At 40.7% G+C, this 23,347-nt stretch overlaps 1 protein-coding gene across 1 annotated transcript in view; it reads left to right on the forward strand.

Annotated features, from left to right (window-relative positions):
* Positions 1–23,347, forward strand: part of LOC111219349 (neural-cadherin-like) — a 319,768-nt gene that overhangs the window by 166,517 nt on the left and 129,904 nt on the right. The window contains exons 17-24 of the mRNA XM_022741986.1: positions 6,851–6,971; positions 7,235–7,397; positions 8,623–9,291; positions 11,511–11,702; positions 12,550–12,993; positions 13,763–14,093; positions 15,832–15,925; positions 20,845–21,029. Coding sequence (XP_022597707.1) covers positions 6,851–6,971; positions 7,235–7,397; positions 8,623–9,291; positions 11,511–11,702; positions 12,550–12,993; positions 13,763–14,093; positions 15,832–15,925; positions 20,845–21,029 — 2,199 coding nt within the window. The remainder of the gene's footprint in view (positions 1–6,850; positions 6,972–7,234; positions 7,398–8,622; positions 9,292–11,510; positions 11,703–12,549; positions 12,994–13,762; positions 14,094–15,831; positions 15,926–20,844; positions 21,030–23,347) is intronic.

Here is a 23,347-nt window from a genome sequence, read left to right on the forward strand (position 1 = left end):
AGCGAGTGTAATGAGATGGCGTAATTAAAAGAGTGCCAGTCAAACCTCAAACAGTGGAAAACATGATGGTTTTGCGGCTTTGCCTGCCGCTATTTCTCTTCTCTTCAGTGGATGTTTAAGTCACATAATACATTTTTTATGATATATACTATAAATTTTCCATCTTTGCAATATTTTCAGATTTTTTCAAAATTCTGGCATATCCACTTTATCTTTTAATGTGCATTTTTAATTTGTGCAGGCGGATGGAAACCCACCTACTAACTGCTTAAAAACAGGAAGCCTATAGAGCATTGCAAGATAATCACAAACAACAGCCAGGGCTCCAGTGTGCGACTACCTACTGTGGCTGCATTTTGTGACTATTTTTAGAGATAATGCAACTAAAATTAGATTTGCAAATATGCCCTGTTTTATATACTGTATCAGCTTAATTTCGTAGTTATTTATTACTTGTTTGGAGGGAGGGAAAAAGTGTGTTTGTGTGTGTGTGTGTGTGTGTGAGAGAAGAAGATGGAGACTAATATCAGAGAAGCCCTCAATAGCTTAAAGGACCCTACAGTATGAGCTTTCTTCTTTTGCTGTGTGATGATTGGTTTTTGTGACTCATCGTTTCAACCAGACTACTCCCTCGCTCACTTTCTCTGTCTTCTTGTTTTTTAATAAGGCTATTGAATACTAAAGCAGACCCCAAATTCTGATGACAAGTACAGTTTTCGTGATGATTCAGCAGCAGACATTTCCGTGAGAGATGCCAAAGATATTACTCTTACAAAAAAACATGACTGCAAGTGCATCCGAATGGATTTGCATCTGACATTCCAGCAAAGGAATTATATGCAGCACATGCGTAGAAGAGAGATGAAACAAAAGGTTTCAACTACAAACTGTACGAACTCACCAACCTCTCACCAGTGCAAAGCTAGTGTAACCGTGTTCAGCTGCACTTCACTGGAACTGGTGGGTTCAGGCAACCCCTCGACTCTGCTTCGCGTGTGGAGAATGAGGAGCCGGAGGCTTACTTATCTTTTATATGGCGCCGTTTATTATCCGAACAGGAACAGAATATGTACTGGTCAGACATACAGTTGGCTCGCTACATGTGGCTCTCACACAGCAGTTATTTTAGCTCAGAAGCTAACTAACTTGCTTTAAGAGCACGATATGCCATTGTGTGAACATTTCAGCGCTTAAAAAGCGACCTGCTCGTAACTCTTCTAATGAACATTTCTACAAATCACAGCGCACATACTGTATATGCTCATATGTTGTACATTCGGACATTATTACACGATATTTACACATCTCTCATGACCTGGCAATGTCTCAAGCTGCCAGTGGCTTATAACAACTACCTCCAAGACAGGGCGCCCTTGAGCCAATAAATACAGATATATAAACATAAAATCATGGCAATTACTGCAAGTGGCATCGCATGGAATATAACCTCTGTCACACCGGTCAATATTCAAATTGTCTGTGATGGTGTACAACTGCTTTTTCCACCATCGAGATGCTTTGGTCAGTGTGCTACCTTAGCTGACTTTAATAAGACTTCACCAATAGTTCAGGCTGAATTTGGTACAAATTTACACTAACTTTACACTTTATTTACACTAAGTTGGATCAAATGGTTCACATATGGGGCCCATTATGTGTCTTCTCCTGCATCTGAAAGTCAGTGTTGGATTAAGAAGGGTACCCACACCTTGAGCTGTCATCATCATGCAAACTGATTGAATTCCCCCCAGGGAGAACCTGGACATGGTGTTCATTTATTTACTGTGGCTAGTGTTTTTATAATTAAAATGAAATATGCCGGTAAGATGTTAAGAAGTATATTTGAAAACCACAACCAGAGTCGATATACTGACTCGCAAAGGTCTCATTATCTCCCAGGATTTGTCCAAACGACCCTGAGAGACGAAATTTGAAATTCCAGCTCACAACACTCTACCCATGATTGATGTAACTAAGTATTGATACTTGGCGCTGATATGAGCACATGAAAAACACAATGTGCTTCTGGCCTTGCTGTCCCTACTATACTCACACACACACACACACACACACAGCCACAGCCACAGCCACAGCCACAGCCACATCCACAGCCAGTCATATGTCCATTGTGGATCAATGTTTCTATACAGAAGCAGAAAAATACTCAAAGCACTAAGAAGAGAGAGACAGAGGTAGGCTTTGTGTATGTAAAGATGAAAAGGAGAGAGAGAGAGAGAGATGGCAACAAGGTAAAACTCATATTATCCAGCATTTATTATACCAGAGTGCAGAGGCCTGCTGTGCATCTCACATTTCGCTGTGATAAATAACCCTCAACGGCAACACATATGCACATAAAATCACAAGAAGTCACATATTTGCTTACGTAGGTGTGTGAGTGTAAGAAGCGTGCTAGATTCTGGAATAAGGTTATTACCACCAACTGGGAGAGATGGAGGGAGCAGTAATGTGTGCATCTGTGTGTATTTGATTTTCTTTTTTTTGAGGGTTAAGATAGTGGAGGAGGAAAAGCAGAAGAGGCTGTCTGTAATGTGCATATCACACAGCTAATAAAGCTGGCATATACAGGAAATAATACAGCATTAATTAACTACTCATTACCAGTCCATGTAATGTCAGTGTATAAACCAATAGAAGCAGAATTTAAAGATGTAGAAGTTGTAGATTGCTTCAAATGCCAACCCTGAAGCCCCTCTCTTTAACTCTTTTATGGGCGCTACTGAAACCAAAGACCTGCTTTAGAATAAAAAATATACGATCCTCTCAGTAAATCTTCTCCATAGATTATTATACATTTTAGTTATGTCATGCTGTTGATTATAATCTAATGAAAATCTTTCCAGTAACAAATACTCACCTCCAGTCGGCTTGAAAGGTTTATAGCTTGTTTTCACAGAGGCCAGAAGCCACTTTGGTTTGCAGAAATTTCAAATGGATTCAAATGACGACCTTGGGTTTTGTCTGAAAATTGTATCAAAATGTGTATGTCAAAATGTAGTGCCTGAATATATGATACTGAAAAGACTTTTAGTGGAATATTCTTTTTTAACTGAATGTCACTTGAGATTACATGGTATGAATGCTGTGTCTTTTTGTCCTGCTGATGAAGCAATTCCAGTGTGGAGCATCTAGCTTTCCCCTGTCCACAAACAATGTAAGCCCAAGTAGCTTTTGCTTCGTCTGACTTCAGTTCTTTTGGCGAACTCAGGTTCATTCGTCTCTTTGTGTTGTATGTATCTACATATCTGTGATGCTTTATTTACAGTGACTGTCATTATTCCAACTGTTTACCTGGAAAACTCTTGTCAGAAAGCATGTTGTGTTATTTTGACAAGCAGCAACCGTGAGCTGTCAACACCAGTCTTCTTTGTATATATAACTGAGTAATGTGAATGTTTCCTGGTTATTTCTCACATTTTTGATAAGTTTAAAAACTCCATCTAGAAATGTTGTTAATGTAAGTGTTGCCGCATTTGTGTATGTGATGAAATATTAGTGTGTATGAAAAACTGTAAGGAATCTCACATCATCCCTGACCTGTCCTTTGGAACCACTGCTCATGAGCCAGTTTAAAATTTACTGCATGTTTGTGATATTGTAGCTGTCCAGCATAAGAATATCTGAATATGACACAGACATGAAAAAATATAAATATATTTTTTAACCATTTTTAAAAGAACAAAGCAAACAAAAAAAAACATATATGTAGAATTTGGGACTAATCTAGTACTCGTTCATAAGATGATGAGAGTACTCGAATAATGAAATTACTGAAAATGCCCATCCCTAGTTCATATTCATACATCCTATGCTTAGCAAACAGAATGGATTTGTTAGCCTCTGTTGATAAGAGAGTGTCGAGAGCAGCCGCAGTGGTGTCAATTTTAGGTCTAAGGTCCTCTGTAGGGTTGAGGTTCAACTCTCCCTGAAGCCAGCTTAACTGATGTTCTATAGCCTGTTGTTTAGCCCTCTGCTTTTCCTTAAGATTGGCTGAAAATGATATAGTGAAGCGACAAATACCCTAGCCTTAGCAGCCTCCCAGAGTTGACTAGGAGACACACCTGGAGTGTCATTCTGGGCAATAAAATGATTAAACTGTTTTTTAAGGTACAGCCAAAAATTAGGATTTTTAAGAATGTGATGTGAAAACCGCCATTACCCCTTGGGCCATTGTACTTTGCTGGACATGACCAAAAATATTGGTTGGTGATCACTAATAATAATTTTACTAATCGAGCAAGAAAGGTGTGAAGAAATAATCAATTCTACATGACGGATTATGAACCTTTGAATAAAATGTATGTTACCCGTCAGTGGGGTGAAGAGTCCTCCACGTATCAATAAAATGTATATCAGTGCAGCAGCCAAGTAAAGACGGACCATGCCTCATGTCAGGCCGAGCTAATTTATGAGATCTATCCAAACGTGGGTTTAGGCAGCAATTAAAGTCACTGGCCACCGCAGATGATTTAACAATCCAATCTGAGAACAAGGAAAACACTTCAATGTAGAAATCAGAGGGGCGTATAGGGGGGGTGTAAACATTTAAATAGGAGACAGCATCCCCTGAGAGCATCCCTTTAATCTTGGCGTACCTGCTGGAGGTGTCTGCTTTAACTTCCGCCTCTGTCAGGGGTAAGGACTTATGAACCAGAATGGCTACCCTCCTACTCCTAGTAGGAGGAAAAATAGACTTGGCCCACCAAGTCTCTCTTTAATTTTGCATGTGTTCATTTAATAATGAAAAGAAATGCAACATTCGAGGAGCCTGCAAACTCTGTGTAGAGAGATAGAGCTGGTATTAGCAGCGACGCAGCAGAGATGCAGCAGAGATGCAGCTGCTGTGATCACATGCTTGTGAACCACAACAGTGAGTTGTGTGTGTGCGTGTGCATGTGCGTGTGTGTGCGCGCGTGCGTGCGTGTGTGCGTGTGTGCGTGCATGTGTGTGCGTGCGTGTGTGTGCGTGCTCCAGTTTCAGTAAAGCACATTACCTAGAGAGATGAAAAGAGTTTTGAAATTGGTACACTTGGGGAAAAGACATTAATTTTCTCTCCATTTGTTTGTGTGTTTTAACTATTGTTTTATTCCCTGTTCTGTTTCTCTTTGTCCTTTGGGTCTCAGCAGTTTTCTAAATACTTAAGCGACTGAAACAAAAAACTGAGAATAAGAGTGAGCGAAAAGAAGAAATGCAATGGCATATATATCCCTAATGTCTCATTTAAAACACCAACAGACAGATGGTACAAAACAATCTGGATTAGGGCAATCTCCTCTCTCCTTCCTTGACTTTCATGTTGCTAATAAGCTGTGGATCTCATCTCGTCTTCAGAGGTTTCTTCTTTCTCTTTCATAATAACACGAGGGGTGGTGGTGGATGCAACGCTGGTTGAGATGCCGGCCTCGGCTTTAACAGTAATTGCATTAAAGGGCGAACATTTTGTTGATCAGTATCTAATAGACTTTATTAAAAATGCTTTGCAGAGCAAAAGAGGGATTATTAGGTGCGGTAGGGAGAGAGAACTCTGGAAACAAGGGAGGGGGGACTTCACAGCAACATGACGTTAGATTGCTTGGAATAATGGAATATTAATTATTCAGTGAAAGATTACTGCATATATATAGCTTTTTTGAAATTTTACAGACTTATGGGAGAAAGTCCTAAAGGTGACATGATTTGATTAGATTTTATGTTTATACCCTGTCGTATGTTAAAGAGCCATGTTGAAGTTGGTCCTGGCCCACGTTACTCAGAAAACCAAATAAATGTGCATAAACCAGTGAATTGAATTCTGTTGGCATTCCTTTGGTAATAAATTCACTTTAACCGTGGCACTTGTATCTACAATGAGAGATGATGGAGCTTAATCACTTCTACACATTTAACTCTTGGCTGCATAGTTGGGGTTCTTCAGGACTTCTGGACACCACCTGGAAATAGCATGTTTATGACAGAGCGACACTATTCATCTTGAATTCAAATTAGAGTGCTGTGCTGTTTTTCTAGGCGAGTATGCTAATGAGGCTAATGCAAAGTTAAGCTTATGCACAGTGTCAAAAAATGAAAAATGAAATGTTTACAAGCTTTAGTACACAAGACCCTGCAGTAACCCACTGTGAATATCTCAGTTTGATACCATACACAGTTGTTATATGTTATAGCCTTAGTCTCAACCATCAAATGTCTGACACAGGAAGCTAATGCATATCATCAGTAACAATAATGACAATACTCATTACGTGGTTTGGCCCCTCCCAGTATCAGAGAACATATATGCTTTGTTTGCATGAGGAAAAGCCATTTCTTTCTTTTTACTCTTGAAGACCTAGAATAGATTAAATTTAAATTCAGTGCTTTGCTCAAGTAGTCTGGTATTGAATCAGTCTTATACCTTAAAAACATATTTAAATGTCATTATTATCAGCTTTTGATGTGTAAAAAAAAGCTGAATTGCTACAATTTTGAAAGGTAATTGATGTTCAGAACCTGCCTGAACAGCAGGAGAGCAGGTGCTATTTAGTGAGCAGGTAACTTAACTTTTGTTTGCAATGTCAGTTCAACGTGACTTTTTTTGTCTTTTCTATTTGTGTATGTTACCAAACAGAAAAGGCGCTGGTGAGGTTACTGTTTTTTTCAAAACCTAAAGTATAGACATCAAGTGCAATACAAATAGTTCCTGTGCAGGTTTTCATTGTACAAATGATAAGCTCCTGCAAATTTTTTTCAACCACAGCTCTTAACAAGACTCACTGTAGGCCCAAAATGCTTTATTTCGTTTCTACAAACTGTCATTCATCTCATTCACTTTCCATCCTCTACTGATCTGCAGGTGGAAACGCCAAACTGCGTTACCAGATCACTTCAGGGAACACAGGAGGGGTATTTGATGTTGAACCAGAAGTGGGTACTATCTTTATTGCTCAGACTCTGGACTATGAGCAGAACAAAAGGTAGGAACACACTCCAGGGAAGAAACCTTTGTTCCTTTTTTTTTTTTTTTTTTTTTTTTTTACACTTGCTTTTTAATTGTATATTTCTTTGTTTTGCACAATACATGCTGAAGCTTTTAACGTCACTTCTGATTCTTTAAATCACACCTCAGTACTTTAAGTATTTGAGAACACATGTCAGTGTTTTTTTACAAAGCCCATTTGGATGTAAATTTTTGTTTATTCTTGTGAAAGCCTCTGATGAAGCTGAAACTTTTGCTCAGGTACAAGCTTCATGTCCTGGCTTCAGATGGGAAGTGGGAAGATTACACGACGGTGACGGTAAACGTTGTTAACAAGAATGACGAGGCGCCGGTGTTTACCGTTAACGAGTACTACGGCAGCGTGACAGAGGAGCTGGATGGCTCGCCGGTGTTTGTGTTACAGGTACAGCCCAGTCATTCAGCTGGGTAATAAAGTTTGTGAAAGTGTTTTTGTGCAATCTTCTGTTAACTTAGGATATTATTATTGTAATCACTTCCAATTGACCGCACATGGTCATCAGCTGGTGAGGATGCTGACATCTCTTGCATGAGACATATAGCTTTACAGTCAATCATTCAATCAATCAATCAATCGTCAGCTTAACACATTGAAAAGTCAACCAGAGACAAAGTTTTCAACTAACTCATAGAGCTAATCTTAGCTTAATTCAATGGCTACCAACAGCTGATTAAAAACCCTAGGAATTGTAGTGCAGTTTTAAATGAGTTTAGTTGAATGTACCTCAATGAGAATAGCACTTCAAAATGTTCAGTTCTTATTTATGAGTTGTTTAATTAAGGATTTAACTCGTATACTAATTAATCAACATCCAGTCATTTCATACTTTCGAGCTTCGGTAAAAAGCAGCAGAAATATGGTTCAGATTGAGTTCACCATTATTTAATCCTGTCCCTTTTTGCTGTTTGGATTTCGTTTTTTGAAACTGATTTCAGTGATTATGCTGTAATTACTGCGTAGCCTTGGCCAGATATGGGCCATTGCAAGATCATCCCGGCTTTAACCCTGAAGCTACGTGTTGGATAAGTTATGATCCCGGTGAATAGAACAGACATTTAAACTTGTGTAAATTGTCACACTTGTATACATCCAGTTTAGCACAGTTCAAGCTTAATAACACGTAATATTTCTTCACCACCATTAAGCCTCTCTCAATTACATGAGACTAAGTAGAGTTTGGTTTGAAAGTTATTCATGGTAAGCCCGGTGCTCTCTTCCCTCTCTACATATGTCAGAGCACATTTCTTACCCCCTTTAAAGGAACACAGTTAATTTTGGCTCTACATCACACTGCAATTACCGTGCTAAATTGAAACATCTTTGGCCTGCCCAGGGTGTAATTGCTGATGTGTTGAGGATGAATAAGAAGGAGCAGACAGAACAAGAGAGGCAGAGGAGGTGTGGGTTGGGGTTGAGGAGGTTGGATCTTCGCCAGATTTACCTAGTGAAGAGTTTATAACTGCACAGTGTTTCTAGTCAGGATGTACTGCCAGATCAGCAGCATTTCAATAAGTAAATAGTTAAAGAAAAAAAGAAACAAAAAAAAAAGAAAACTCTGTGATTACACTCTCATCCTCCTCTCTGTCTCACTGTGCCTTTGATGTTGTAGGTAACAGCGTCTGACCCAGATAAGGATGCCGACCAGGAGGCCCTGCGTTACTCTCTCCACGGCCAGGGCGCAGAGAGCGAATTCATAATTGATGAGGTCACAGGCAAGATCTACGCCCAGCGGACCTTGGACCGCGAGGAGCGAGCCGTGTGGCGTTTTGTCGTCCTGGCCACAGACGAAGGTGGCGAAGGTCTGACAGGCTTCACCGACGTCATCATCAACGTGTGGGACATCAATGACAATGCGCCTGTCTTCACCTGCGCCCCCAGCTGCCACGGAGACGTGGCGGAGAACTCTGTAGTGGGGACATCCGTGATGGAGATGACGGCCACGGACCTGGATGACTCAGCTGTGGGGCAGAACGCTGTGCTCTCTTACAGGATTGTGGGTAGTTTAGATGCCACTAACATCGAGCTAGAAGGAGTGCCGACTTTCTCAGAAATGTTCACTATCAACCCCACCACAGGGACAATCACTGTAGCCATGGGAGGTCTGGACAGAGAGCAGGTTGAGTCCTACCTCTTGGTCGTGGAGGCCAGAGACGGGGGAGGGATGACAGGTACTGGAACCGCTACAATTCAGATCAAGGATGTGAACGACCACGCGCCAAGGTTCACTGATCACTCCTGTCTGGCAAGGATCTCTGAGAATGCAGAGCCCAATGCAGAGGTGGGTCGGGGTCCTGACTGTTGATAAGGCACTGTTTTATTAGCTTATTTTACAGAAACCAGTTTCTCTCGTTTATTTTAAATGATGTCTGCAAATGTAAAGACAAGCTTTCAGTGGATATACTTCAGAATCCAGTGTCTCCCAAAAAGACGTAACCCAAAGCGTAAAGTCAAGGGAAGTAAGTCAGCAGTCTGTCTTAAACCTAGTAAAGCTCCAAACTTACAGCAGGTATAGCACCACTCAGTCAGACATTTTTAAGCACCTTATTAAGCGGCTTATGTGATTTCTGAGGTTCAGTATATTTCACAAGATTTTATATTAGAATAGAATATTAAGAACATATACAAAGGCGTCCGCTGACACAATGTGAAATTAATAATGGACTGAAGGCACCTGTTTTCCAAAAACAAGCTTAACTTTTAGAATGTTTTGGCCCTTTTTCCATACAAGTGCATAGACTAGCACATTCAGCATATGTATTTTCCTGACCTTTGCCCGTTTATTTTGTATTTCTTTTTTCCTACCCACATTGCAATTAACATATCAAAAAAAGCAACTCTGGTTTTTCTGCTTCATTGTAGTATAAATTTATTTGTTTAAATGAATGCAAACCTATTAATCATTTGACTGAAATAAACTAAAAGCAACCCGCATTGTAAAAATGAAAAGGTTTGTGGTATCTTCATTAATCTGAATACACATTAAAGCTCCTTCAGTTTACACTTTTTTTGGAGCATTGGAGCCCAACTCTGCTGCTCTATGCAGCTTCCATTCTCTTTCAACTTAGTCCTTGTAATATGGTAATAAAATATAGTATGTATGTACATATGTAATGTAAGTATGGTTGCTTCCCCATAGCAAAAAGTTTAAACAAGCCATCAGTGCACTACCTGCTCAGCACAGAGAGACAAGTAGACTAGTGGCTGGTGTAGAAATTCAAACATCTGTCAGGCTGCAGTGACCTAGATATTTTATTTAAAAAAAAAAAGAAAAAAGGGTCGGTTTCACAAAGATAGACTGTGACTATAACATAGATCAAACCAACAGTCAGACTTCAGACAGACATCTAAATTAATCTGTAAAAGTAAACCCTAATTGTTGACTATCTTAATGCTTAGTCTTTATTGTTTTGAGCTTTAGGCTAATGATAGCGAAACGAACACTGGACCAATCTACAAGAGCAACGCAGCTGTGAATATGAAGTGTAAATTAATCATGTAGCCCGTCATTAGTCCAGTGTGATACCCATGTTGTTCTGTTTCTGCTGGTTTTGTGTGCCAACCATTGTTTTTCTACATGTCTGCCTTTGGAAGCATATACAGCAGCGGTCGACAACCAGCGCCCCCGTCGACCAATAATATCTGGCCTGACAGATTTTTGTTTTATTTTGATAATCCAATTTTTTTTAATCTTGCAATATCAGACTGACTGTCCCACATTTAGCTACAATCTCCAAATAGAGATTCTACCCCCACCTGAAGAATGCTTATTACACTTTTATCCGTGTTGAGAGTGAATGACAGAACCATCACGCATCAGGCAATGCACTGCAATGCTCTGATGCTAAAATAGGTCTCTGTCATGGCAGCAACAGTTACTCCCATAGCAGAATCACTTCCTCTTTAGCAATTTGTGAGTGAGTTTGTTTTTTCTTTTTTCTTCAAGCAATGCTTTATTTCAAGCTGTTGTGAGCTTTTGTTCTGAAAAGTTTATCCAAAGCTTCTGTTGATTGCTTAACAGACCTCTGATATAGCAGACGTACGATGTTCAGTAAAACATTCAAACGTATGATATGTGACTGTGGGTCACAGCACCACACATGTGAACAGTAACAAAGCAAATTCCAGTCGCATTTTTATCAATCATTTTTATTATTAGTTCTTTAATTAGACTTTGATCATATTCTGGTCGCCATCTAATGGAAATTGCCCAGAGAACAAACTTACTTGCTGACACTACGTTGTCTTGTATATTCACACAACTGTACTCTTTACATCAGTTTCTTATTTCTAGAATATTTACAGAATATTGTGAAATTTGTGGTAGAATATTGTCGTTGTTAGCGACCACAGTCTGCACTGTTTCAAACTCTGTTACTCGGCTCTTGTCAAAAATACTCCACCAACTTCAGGAGATTTCAATTACTATATCAAAAATGTAAGAATCCAACGTAGCCAAAGGGACATACTTCATCCACATAATGTTTTGTTCTCTTTCAGGTATTGGAGCTTGCTGCCGAGGACAGAGATACTGGAGAAAACGCCCAGCTCACCTTCAGTGTTGTGTCTGGAGACCAAGAGCAGAAGTTCTACATGGTCAGTCACAAGCAGGAGCAGCGCGGCACCCTAAGGCTTAAGAAACGTCTGGACTATGAACGACACAGCGAGCAGAGGTTCAACCTCACCCTGAAGGTATATAGAAGCTGTTCCAAAAGCCCCGTGCAACCACGCAGCCTTGCACTTTGATTCAGCGTCTGTATCATGTCTCTCTGTCTCTAATATGATTTTTGTGAAAGAAACCTTCAGTGAGGGGTACGCAGCATGTGTGAAGAGGATGTAGAAAAAATAGAGTCTGAGTCAAGACTGACAGAAGCCAGAGGATGAATGATGCTGTGGTGCCTGCTGTTGTAGTGTTGAAAATATAAAATGGATTTGTAGTAGGCATCTTAAAGCTGTGTACTTTCACATACAGTTTGTTCCTGCAAGGTTTTGGGAATTGTTGCAACTGATAGAAAAAAAAAAATGGCAAAGGTTTTGAGAATTTCCCTAAGCAGTGATCTCAAAGTTGGTTGTTTTTCTTCATCGCCCATAAATCCCTCAAAGCAACCTGTCATCCTCTCAGTCAAAAGTTAAGACAAAAAATGTTGAGAAGAGAAGAGAAGTTCTGTAAAGCCAATTAAACACAAAGTTTCATATATCAGTTACAGACAGGGACTTTAAAGCTCCGCCAGGTAACTTTTCATATTGGGTGCAGTGAGAGGTTGCTGTTTGAAAATAACTTGAAATTCCAAAGGTGATATAAAAATCTGTTACACACATATCAGCACAACACAAATGTGGATGGTGTGACACTGCTTTATAGCCTAGGGTTTGATCACTACTGTTTCGGTAATTTGTATTTGACTCTTATTTTGTTTGATATTATAACTTCCAACTGCTGACAATGCACAACATTAGAAATCTGTTTTGGACGAAACTTACAATCTTGTCTGTACCGCACTTGTGTGACATTTGAGACCGGATGTGGTTCCCGTTTCAGGTTGAAGACCTCGACTTTTCCAGCCTTCTGCACTGTGTGGTGGAGGTGGAGGACTACAATGACCACGCTCCTGTCTTCATTCCACACTTCCTGTCACTCGCCCCGCTGCCCGAGGACATCACCGTGGGAACCAGTGTGGCACGTTTGGTGGCCAGCGACTCTGATTCAGGCCAGAACCGTGACATCACCTACAGCCTGTCAGAGGACTCCGATCCCGAGGGGCTGTTCACCATTGACCAGTCCGGGGTGCTCTCTGTGGCCCGGCCTCTGGATCGGGAGAGGGTACCCCAGCATCACTTGGTTGTCATAGCGACCGATCATGGGCTTCCACCTCTAACCGGCAGCGCCACGGTCCAGCTGCCTCTATTGGATGTGAATGATAATGGACCAGAGTTTGAGGCCGCGTACTCCCCGATAGTATTTGAGAATGTGGCTGGACCACAGGTAGGCTTGACTGGGTTTGAACTCAGGAAACATGTGACATACTGATATTAATGCAATGAGTTTGTGAAAATAAGGAAGTTAAAGGTGCACTATGCATTCCTGCATGGTTTCAGCGCGATTTTGTTTTTGTCTCAAATCATAGGCATCTCCCCTTGATCCGCTAGCTGCCTGCCCCCTGAATACACTGTGAAAAAGCGCAGTCTCTGGAGACAACACAGGCGTCACAAACGGCAAACAAACACTAGGGGCACAGGCTGTGCCCCGAAACATAACAAACCACGTTCCAGCCAATCACCGACAAGATGGTTGGGGGAGGGGGTGGGGGTTAGTGCGCATGCACATATGGGGGAGGCAGTGAGCAGAGTTGATGGAGTAGCGTGAGTATCTGAGAGTAGATAGCTGGACGGCGCCATGAACTAGGTCTAACGACTCGACGATGTATTTTGGGAAATGGCCGAGGCACGGACACGAGCAAAGAAAAGACGTTTGGATGAATATACGGCGAGGAGGAGAGAAATGGAGAAGGAACGAACGAAGACCCGCATTTATATTGGGGAATCGATTCAAAGGTGACGAGAACTCCACCGGCAGATGCAAACATGGGGGGGAGGGGCGAGCTTGCTCTGTTTTGTTTGGTATTTACTTCAAACGTCAACAGAAGTGACGTCATGCAGGAATGCATAGTGCACTTTTAAGCTAAGGAGAATTATTGTTTATTAGTGGCATGGATGAAAAAATCCAACGCCTCATGCTCTCCCTCCTTGTTTAGGTAGTAAGGTTGAACCAAACATCGACCCTCCTCCGAGCTGTGGACCAGGACTCTCCCGAGAACGGTCCGCCCTTTCACTTCACCATCCCCTCCGAGTATCGCCACAGCAACGATTTCTACCTCCAGGACAACCTAAACGGCACTGCCACACTGACAGCCCTGAGAATGTTTGACCGCGAGCGCCAGAAAGAGTTCCTCATTCCTATTATTATGAGCGACAGTGGCCGTCCACCCAAAACAGTGACCAGCACCCTGACGGTAACCATCGGTGACCAGAACGATCACGCACACGTGGCAGGGGAGAAGAAGATTTTCATCAATAGTCACCGGGGTGAGAAGGTTATCTCCAACTTTAGGATGTAGTGTTCAGAGACAAGTGATGAGACTCTGGGGCCAGTTGCATAAAACACCTTCAGTTTTCTTCTTAAGTACGGCAGTTAAGGTTTAATTTCTCCTTAGCTGAGGGAATTACTTAAGGGTGTTTCAAAAAATCTCTTAAAAGGCTCCTTCGTTGGTTCCTTCCATGGATACCGTTGATTTGCTACCATTAGCACTTGTAATACCTGTTATTACTTTTGGGAATCCTCGTGTTGTTTTGACGGGAACATCACCATGGTGTTCAGCAGACGGTCAGAGCGGTTAAACTGAGTTACCTGGCGCACTGCTGATCTGTGGACATGAAATACCTCGACTGTATGTGAGCAGAAAGATCATGTGGCATAAAACCGTTGAGCTGTTAGTAAGCTGGAGAAAGTAGACAAATCCAATTCTAGACGATCGGCCAAATCATAAACTGACTGCCTGTCAAATCTGTAACGTAAAATCAGTTCCTCTTGGTTAAAGGTTCCGAACACTCCTCATTTATTGCCATAAACTTGACCCTGTTGCAGTTAAGATAGACAGGTGTTTTGTGTAACTGTTTTTATTTTAAGGAAACCTTAACTCAGAATTTAAAGACAATCTTAACTCAAGGTGTTTTGTGCAAACTGGCCCCTGGACATTATAGGAACATGTGTCTAACTGATGAAAAGAAAAAAAAAAAAAAGCAATTTTCATTCACATTTTGGACTTTAGGTAATTTTCTCTCTAGATGAAACTCATACTGCAAACAAATTAATTCCTAATCAGTGTTCAGTAATTAACACACACAAAACATTTTTATTTAGTTTTTCACCTCTCCCTCAACCAACTCATTCTCACCACATTGTCACAGTTTGCATGATTGGTGTTAAATCAGAATGACTCCCATGGTGCTATTCTGGAGATCACAAAGGCAAGCCACAGCTCGATTTTGACATCCAGTTAATCACGGCAACATTTTTTCTCATCGGCATGTTTGGTGTAAAGATCCCAAACAAACCACATACTAGACTAACTAGGCTTAGATTACAATGAATCTCAGATTTTGTGTCACAAATAGCCTGCACATAATAAGATTGTATTGGACCGAAAGCACATTGTTTTGTTGATATTCCGGCAACTCTAGAAGATGAACAAGGACTTATTACTTCTCTGTTTTTTGTCACTAGTCATGCTTTTTGCACCTAAATTAACAGACAAATAGTATAGCAGTGTCATTTTTTTTACCATTGAAAACCAAAAAGGCTAACTATTTGTTTTAGTGGTGTGTAACTTTTTCCTCCTAACTTTCTGAAAAAGACAAAGAGGCTAGATTTCAACATGCCAGGGTCTGAAGGGAACCCTTGGGATAATTGAGAGATGGCAGCAACAGTTCTACGTGATTGTAATCAATGTGCATTCAAACAGCACTTCTGTTATGCCTTTCCCTCTCCCTATGCCAGCCACTTATGAGTTCTGCTGAAAGGAAATGTTGAATGAAGCCTGAAATATGCAGAGTACATGCATAACACATCCGACACACACTTAAACACAATATGCAATGAAGTACACATGCAGAAAGGCTAAAGGAATAAATGGGAGGCCAGTATAGAGCTGTGCATGGTGTCCCTTGCTGCTGTATAGATAACATACAGACTACACTTTATATGCACGGAGCTAATCATCATTTAAACTGTAAACTAATAAACTGATGTGTTTTCTGTCATTAGGCCGTATGCCAACCACAGTGCTTGGAAAGGTTTACTCTCCTGACCCTGATGACTGGGACAACAAGACGTACGTCTTTGAAGGACATGTGCCAAGGTAAATAATGTGACTCCAGTGTTTGCCTTAGAATTTAGATCTATAAAACAGCGGGGGGCAGGCCAGTTACATATTACAAACATATTACCTGCCTAAGTGGTAAGACGGAATATCAAAAGGTATTACATTGAAATAAACTGACACTTCACTCCAACACAAACTGGAATATATTGATTAACCTCTACTTTACACACAATACACCGCTCCGACCAATTGCTTACAGCCTGAGGAACATTTGCCTCAGTGGCAAAGCTTGCAGCCTTGCTGAGTGCATTTAATTTTTCTAGTTTTTCTTTTTTTAAGAACACCTAAGGCTCGGTCATAAAGTAATTCTCCAAGAGGTGGCCCATTAATGCTCAGTAGCAACCATGATGCCACCACTAACGTTACATAGCCTATTGTAAAACCTCGAGATTTAGCCTGTCTTTCCCTTCACAAACTTAATGAGCCCGTCCCAATCTTAATTAACATTAACTTACCTGGTTGTTGTCTTCATCATCAGGTGTCTTCCTCTTCGTAGAGAAATATTTTAACAAACTGGAATAATAGCTATAAAGATTGTTGGTGAAGATTAGGCCAATTATACTGACTGAACTCACGTTATGATTCTGAGTTCGCTAACGTTAACAACAGAGTCCCGGAACAGGACGGTATTAGCATAAAGCTAACTCAATACTGCACAGATTTTTGTCGTATTGTCCTTAATTAAAGACTCTCTACTCTTTCAACTCATTAGCCATAAAGTATGTTGTTAATGGAATAACTGCTGGCAATAAATTAACGTAACAACTCATTGTAAACAGTCAGTATCGTTTACTGTAAACAAGTGGACGCTGTCTACTTAAAATAAGGCAATAAGGCATAGCCTATATAACTTATAGCGATTTTCTGGGGAGTAGAGGTGCCAGTCAGACTGACAAATATTTATGAAACCCGGTCAAACCCTAAAGAGGATTCTGTAAATTTCCTCACTCCCCGGGTATACATCAGCCAAACGCCATAGTAAGCAACAAACCAGCAGAATAACACTTAACACCATCAATTCTGAGCAATAGCCACAGTGTATTGAGCATACCAGTGCCAAAATCAATAAGAGTGCAATATATACAGTGCCAATGCCTCAACCCAACCATTCAATTTACAGGGCAAAGTGTAACATCCACCCACTGAGTCAATACTGTCACAGTCCATGGTTATTCTGTCTTGGCTGTTTCAGTCCCCAAAGTTTCCAACAGAGTGATACCTCCTTGCAGCTAATCAGCCATGTAGGTCCGACCCGGGCCAGCGGATAACTTCCTCCGCCTCCTCGTAAAACGACTGATCCCTGGGAAATGATTTGTGGAGTAAAACTGGACGGGTCCTAATAACGATTGATTAGTGTTGCTGTTTATGGTTAAACTGCAATGTGAGCGCAGGCCGGCAGGGGGAGGACACTTCGGCAGGATACAAGGCGACCGGACTTATAATGTGCACCTGCCCTAATCCTGAAGTAGCGTCAGCCAATCTACAAAGAGGAAACGCAGGACTCTTCATGAGGCGTACATGCTGGATCCTTCACATTTTAGACCTATGAGACAAGAAAAAAGAAAACTGCTCTATGTCAGATGTGTATGTGAAAATGCAACAATTTTCACCCAAAAGCCTAAAACATAGACTTAGGGCATCTGCACACATGGGTAAACTAAAATTGCCATAAATGTCCAAATTCATTTTATGTGTCAATGTTTTCTAATCAGCAGGTGCCTGTGATAGTTGTTACTTGCTCTGTCCAAGAGATGTCTAATAACCTGTTATAGTTAAATCATATGGTTTTTGGTTAATGACGTGGTCCATAAGGTTGTTAGTCAGTGAAGCAATATACACTATATCTTCTCTTATGTTTGAGTTTCTATGTGCAGGTTTTTATGTAGAACCAACAACAACATTTTTTTTTTTTTTTTTTTTATTGAAAGAATTGGTTTTTCTTCATCTTTAAGACAGATTCACTCAGCAGGCAATGGTGCAAGAGGAAGTACAGAGATGGAAGTCAGTAAAATACTCTTGTGTACTTTTATTTGTTTGAACTCAAAAGCTTAAACATTGCTGACGACAGCTGATGTACATTTACCACTTCAAATGATCTACGTCCTGTTAAATGAACCTGATTTCACATTGCTTTCATGCCGTGAGCCGTGTTACATTTTCCAGCTAATCTCGTGGACAGTTGTGTCTGCATCAAACGTTTTGTTGCAGTGATCGATTTAGTTTAAATAATGCAAAGCAACAGAGTTAAATGTCTGTCAGGGAGGCCAGAGATTTGTTGCATTGTGATTATTTCTGGAGAGTTGTAGCTATTATGGAAGCCCCTCAAACTTTGCAGAATATAAACTGTTATCTTTTGCTGCTATTTGCTGAATTTTTTTGCTGACTCATAATGACCTTTTTGCATTTGTCACTAATGTCTCAAAACAGATTTTATCACATTTTTTTTTGCTTTAACTTTATGCGATTTGATGATTGTAAGCCCAATTCCTTGTTGGCTGTGTGGTCAGCAATCAACCACCAAACTGCCTTCTTGATGTATTGGTTAAGCCACTACACCCTCATTAAATCAGCCTGATAACTCTGAAGTGTGTTCTTCTATTCTTTTCCATCCTTTTACCGTATTCTTTTACCACCCCCTCATCAGTCTGTCCGATAATCCTCCTGAGGCTGATAACTAATTTCCTCATTCCATCCCCTCCTGTGTTTTCCTGCACCCAACAACACCTTAGTTCTCATCTTCTAAACTGAGCTGAACTCAAAATGACAAACTTTTGTTTTGTCTCTCTCTCTGAGTACAAGGCATTAACATTTTATGACAGCTCTCTGTGTTTCAAACCTGAGTTCAGAACACCTTGTCTTATCACTGCTGTTCTGGCTTTTCAGAAAATGGAGCCTGTGATAGCTTCTTCTGGTTTGTTTTATATATTTTCATTTCAGTGCATCAAATCAACCATAAAGCTGTTACTGTGAATGTAGCTATTAATCTTGGTGCTTTGGATCAAGAGGTTGTATTGTTGCTTGTTGCTGTAACTACCGTGTTGCACGGTGCAGAAAGGACAGTTGTGTTTTGACTTAGGACATCAGTGCATCTTGTATAATACTTTTTACTGCAAGTGTTTTTACTGGAGGAGAAGTGGCCATTAATATAAGTAGTAAATGTCAATAAACACGTGCTTCAGGAGATTGTGAAGGACCAAATAGGAAAATATTGGTAGTTTTATTAAAAATGTAAAATTGTCTTTCAGTGATGTGAAAGCTGGAACTAAGCGCTTAGACCTAAGACATAATCTACCCAGACAGCATGTGCTGTAAAATGAGAATTCATGTGGCCCTTGTCTCTTCAAGTGGTTTATTATTTGATTTGCCAAGGTTCTCCCCTCTCTAATTAAACTTGAATGAACTCATTTACTGTACAGGGGAGCATGTAGACAAGTGAAATTGTTTCTTCGTATGTCTTTGTGCCTATTACTCCCTAATGTATCATCTCTGCTCACTTTCTATTACTGTCCCAGTAATTAGCAGAAAACAGAGTAAACAGGAATACACTGAGTAAAACACATTTTTGTACTCTTCTGTCTTCATCTGTCTGCTACGGTGTGGAGCCTAACTTCTATGTAGAGGATGGGAACATGGTTTCAGACTTTTGGACCCCAATGTAGCTTGGTAGATAAAATTGTTAAGGATAATTAATCTTTCTTTTCTAAATGATACATAATATGTATAAATGCATTGTGTCCTTAAGTTAAACCTGGATCCCAGTCTAGAGTGACATTGTCTCCCGTGTGTCCCGTCAGGGTCTGCAACATTTTTGTCAAGACTTTTGTTGGATACTAAAATGTTTAAAATGCATTTTTATGAGGATGTCAGATTTAATTAGTGAGATAGTTTTCTGTTGTTTACATGCTGCTGCTTTGCTTACAGAAAGTTTGTGGTTGTCAGCAGCAAGTATAAGTTTGGAAGCACATAATGATCAGACACTGTATTTAGAAATCCAGTCTCCAGAGAAGAACAGTGATGTTGGAAGATTCTGCTAAATTCCAGATTATCCCAGATTCCCACTGTATAGGAGCAAATGTGGCAACTACACACAGATTGTGTTTATGGCAAATAAACTGCGATTAAAAGACAACCATTAATTGCAATTTTGTAATGTGGCACCATTCTCCAATCTCTTGCATTAAAGTTTAAGTCACTACTTGACTTCCGCACCTTAACTTTTGACCTCACTATATTAAGGGCAGGGAACTTCCTTTACTGGCCGTGCATTGGATGCAAATCTTGAGGTATGGAAACATCCAACACGGAAGTAAATCCTAGGGATACTGAGCTGGTATTTAATGATGACTGTGTGATATTTATAGTTCTATGAACACAGGCAGAGCTGTATGGGTTTTTCCTCTTAGACTAGAATTCTGCTCAGTGCACACTATGGTGAGCTGACCAAGAGCCCCTATAGACAATAAGCATGCAGTCATACTGAGCATGTCTTTCCACTTATCTGATTACGTCGTTCTCTTGTGCTCAAACTAGATTTTTCAATCACACCGGCCAGTCTTGGACCCTGGTCACATTGTGGTCCAGCCTGCTGTAGCGAGGAGACCAGCACATGAGGCAGCAACTTGAAAGACAGCAGCCATCCCAGAATGCTTCAGTCTTGCTTGTTATTAGTAAATTCTTCTTAAAGGAACTTTTGTGTGGGAAGTTTCTATTTAGTGACAGTGGTTAGTGACTTGCTTTGTGGGCTGATCAGGTTGCTTGTCTGAACAAGTAAAAGCCAGATTTTCAATGAGGGTGAGAGATTAAACGTATTCACCCTGTAGTGGGCTCAGCTTGTGTGAATTAGAACTAAGGCATTAAAATGTTGCGTGTCTGTGTGTTTTCTTTCTTTCCCATAGTTACTTCATCCTGAACAAGCGAACAGGTTTCCTGATCATCAAGGAGAACGCCCCACCCGGCACCTATCAGTTCCAGGTCCGTGTGTCCGATGGAATCTGGCCGGATGCTGTCTCCACTGTCACCGTGCATGTGAGGGAGCTGCGAGACGAGGCCATCTACAACTCAGGGTCTCTCCGCCTGGCAGGTAAGACTGACCTACAAACCTACGCAGACACACACACACACCAGTCTCTGATGCCACATGTGAATGTCTCACTTGATCTTCTCTATTTGTCCACTGACTCTTGGTCAATGACCTTTGACCCCTCAGGTGTTCACACACAGCTGATGTTGTGTGTTTTCAGTCCCTTGTGCAGGATCCTTGCTGTTTCACCGACGTTAAATTGAGTGTGATGTCATAGACCGCTCCAGTTTGTGGATGAGATCGTCTGCGTCTTATCATGTGACTGATGTTCCACACATAGTTGTTATAATTTGACCTGAGAACCCCCGTATTCCATGATGTGGTTGAAAGCTCTACAAAAAGCTAGTCAGTTGACCTTTAGTTAGAATTTTGGATTATTTTGTCTGGATTATTTACAACCTTCTGATAAATTTGTACACAACACCTCAAGTTTTCTCAGACCAGTAAAGTCTTATTTCCATCAGAGTTCTTGGTGTTAACACAGTCCACCAATCATTTGTCAGAGTCACTCATACTTCCTGTCGTAAGTGGATGTCTTGACAGTACAGGTATTGTGTGCTGTAAATGGCAATACAGTTATAGTTGTGAACATTCCACAGGAGTGTAATAACTTATTATGAGACTGATCTTTCTCATCATAAAGACTGACACTGTAAAGCCTGATACCTCCAGGTCCACATACACACACACAAAAAAAAAACTGTCCTTGACTCATAATTTCAGTTGAGCTTTGGGGCTGTTATTTACTGCTCCTGGGTATCAGCTTTGTTTTGACATTCATGCCAACAATGTTTGACCCCTTTGCCTTCCAAGCACACTTTAACCAGCTGCGGCAAACATCACCTGCAGCCTCTCCGCCTGCTGTCCTTTTGATTAATGACCTGTGACATTTATGCTATTACAGGAGCAGGTAGGACCTCCAACCAATACCAATTTGTGATTAGCTGATAAAAATCAGCTTTACCTAAAAAATTAAAACTCTGCTGAAATCAGTACTGCTGGCAAGGGAGAGTCTGAGAACATGCTCATTATTTGGAGACTTGTCTGCAGTCACAGAAAATTAATGAGCTCTGATTACTGTTTGCTCTATTTGCTTGCAGTGTTTCAAAGGACTGTCACACTCTCAGTTAAAGATGTTTCCTTAGCAAAAGATTACACCCATTATAAATCCCTCTCCACGACTCTTGGGTTCTCGCTTGCCGTCGGTACACTCACAGAAAAGCCTGTTTCCATTACTTATGCTGGCAAAATAATTAGTCAAGAGCTTTTGCTCAACCAGCACATTCTCCCCACATGTTGAGCAGCATCCATCATTACCTGATGTACAGCACATCGGCTGTCTTCTCAGAATTAAATTCACTCTGGAGAAATGGGACATGGCTGAAGGATTTTTATGATTTCAGAGATATTGAAATAGAAGAAGGGGGTGGTGGTGGTGGGGGTGGGAGAAGGTGCACTCCAAAGACGGGTGGAGAGGAGAGGAAAGAAAGAAGGAAAGGAAAAGGAAGGATGTGTAAGGGAGAGTCAAGCCTCATATGTAGATAAAAGGATTTGCTTGTCATTCTGAAAACAGGGCTGAGGTAAATTAATGTGCATCAAACGCAGAGACAGCATGGTGGAGAACAGCTGGTGCTCACATTCCAATATTTGTGCAAGGGAAATGAATCCATGCACAAAAAGCAGACGAGCAAATGTGTGTTTAAAATGAATAATGGAAATCAATGTGAAAGAATTGCCCAATTAAGCAGCTCTTCATTTTTTTTTTTTTTTTTGTGATTCACGCTTGTATTCTTTATCTGTTTAATTTAGCATAATAAGGTTAGGTTTGTTCACGTCGTATGACTGTGGGGTGGTCACTTCATTGAGGATTTTTTTAATGGCTCCACTGTCCTCAAAAGGCTGTTACCTGCAGAGTGTATTGATTTAAACCACCCTTACACAAGGACTTAATTTGAGCTAGAGAGCACGGATGTCATCCACTGCTGTGAATGCAGTGTCAAAATCGCTCAAATGCATTTGACCTACTGTTCAGCGATGAACAAACTTACAAAATGTGGAAGTTTGAGGGTTCAAAGCAAAATGCAGGATTAATGACTCTGAGATCATCCTGAGGTGTAGGAAAGCCAACAAAACAGAGGTGAGTGCAGAGGATATGTAACAGAAGCTATTTCCAGGATTTTATTTTTCCATGTGGAGCTTTGGTGTAAACAGTCTCATTGATTCTCAGTCTAGGGGATTATGAAAATATTCTACTTATAGCATTACTTACACCCTCCTTGACATTCTAAATCCCATTTCAAGAACAAATGTGGAATGCA

The sequence above is a fragment of the Seriola dumerili genome, unplaced genomic scaffold (assembly GCF_002260705.1).
Source record: "Seriola dumerili isolate Sdu_G_001 unplaced genomic scaffold, Sdu_1.0 BDQW01000003.1, whole genome shotgun sequence".
Lineage (NCBI taxonomy): Eukaryota > Metazoa > Chordata > Actinopteri > Carangiformes > Carangidae > Seriola > Seriola dumerili.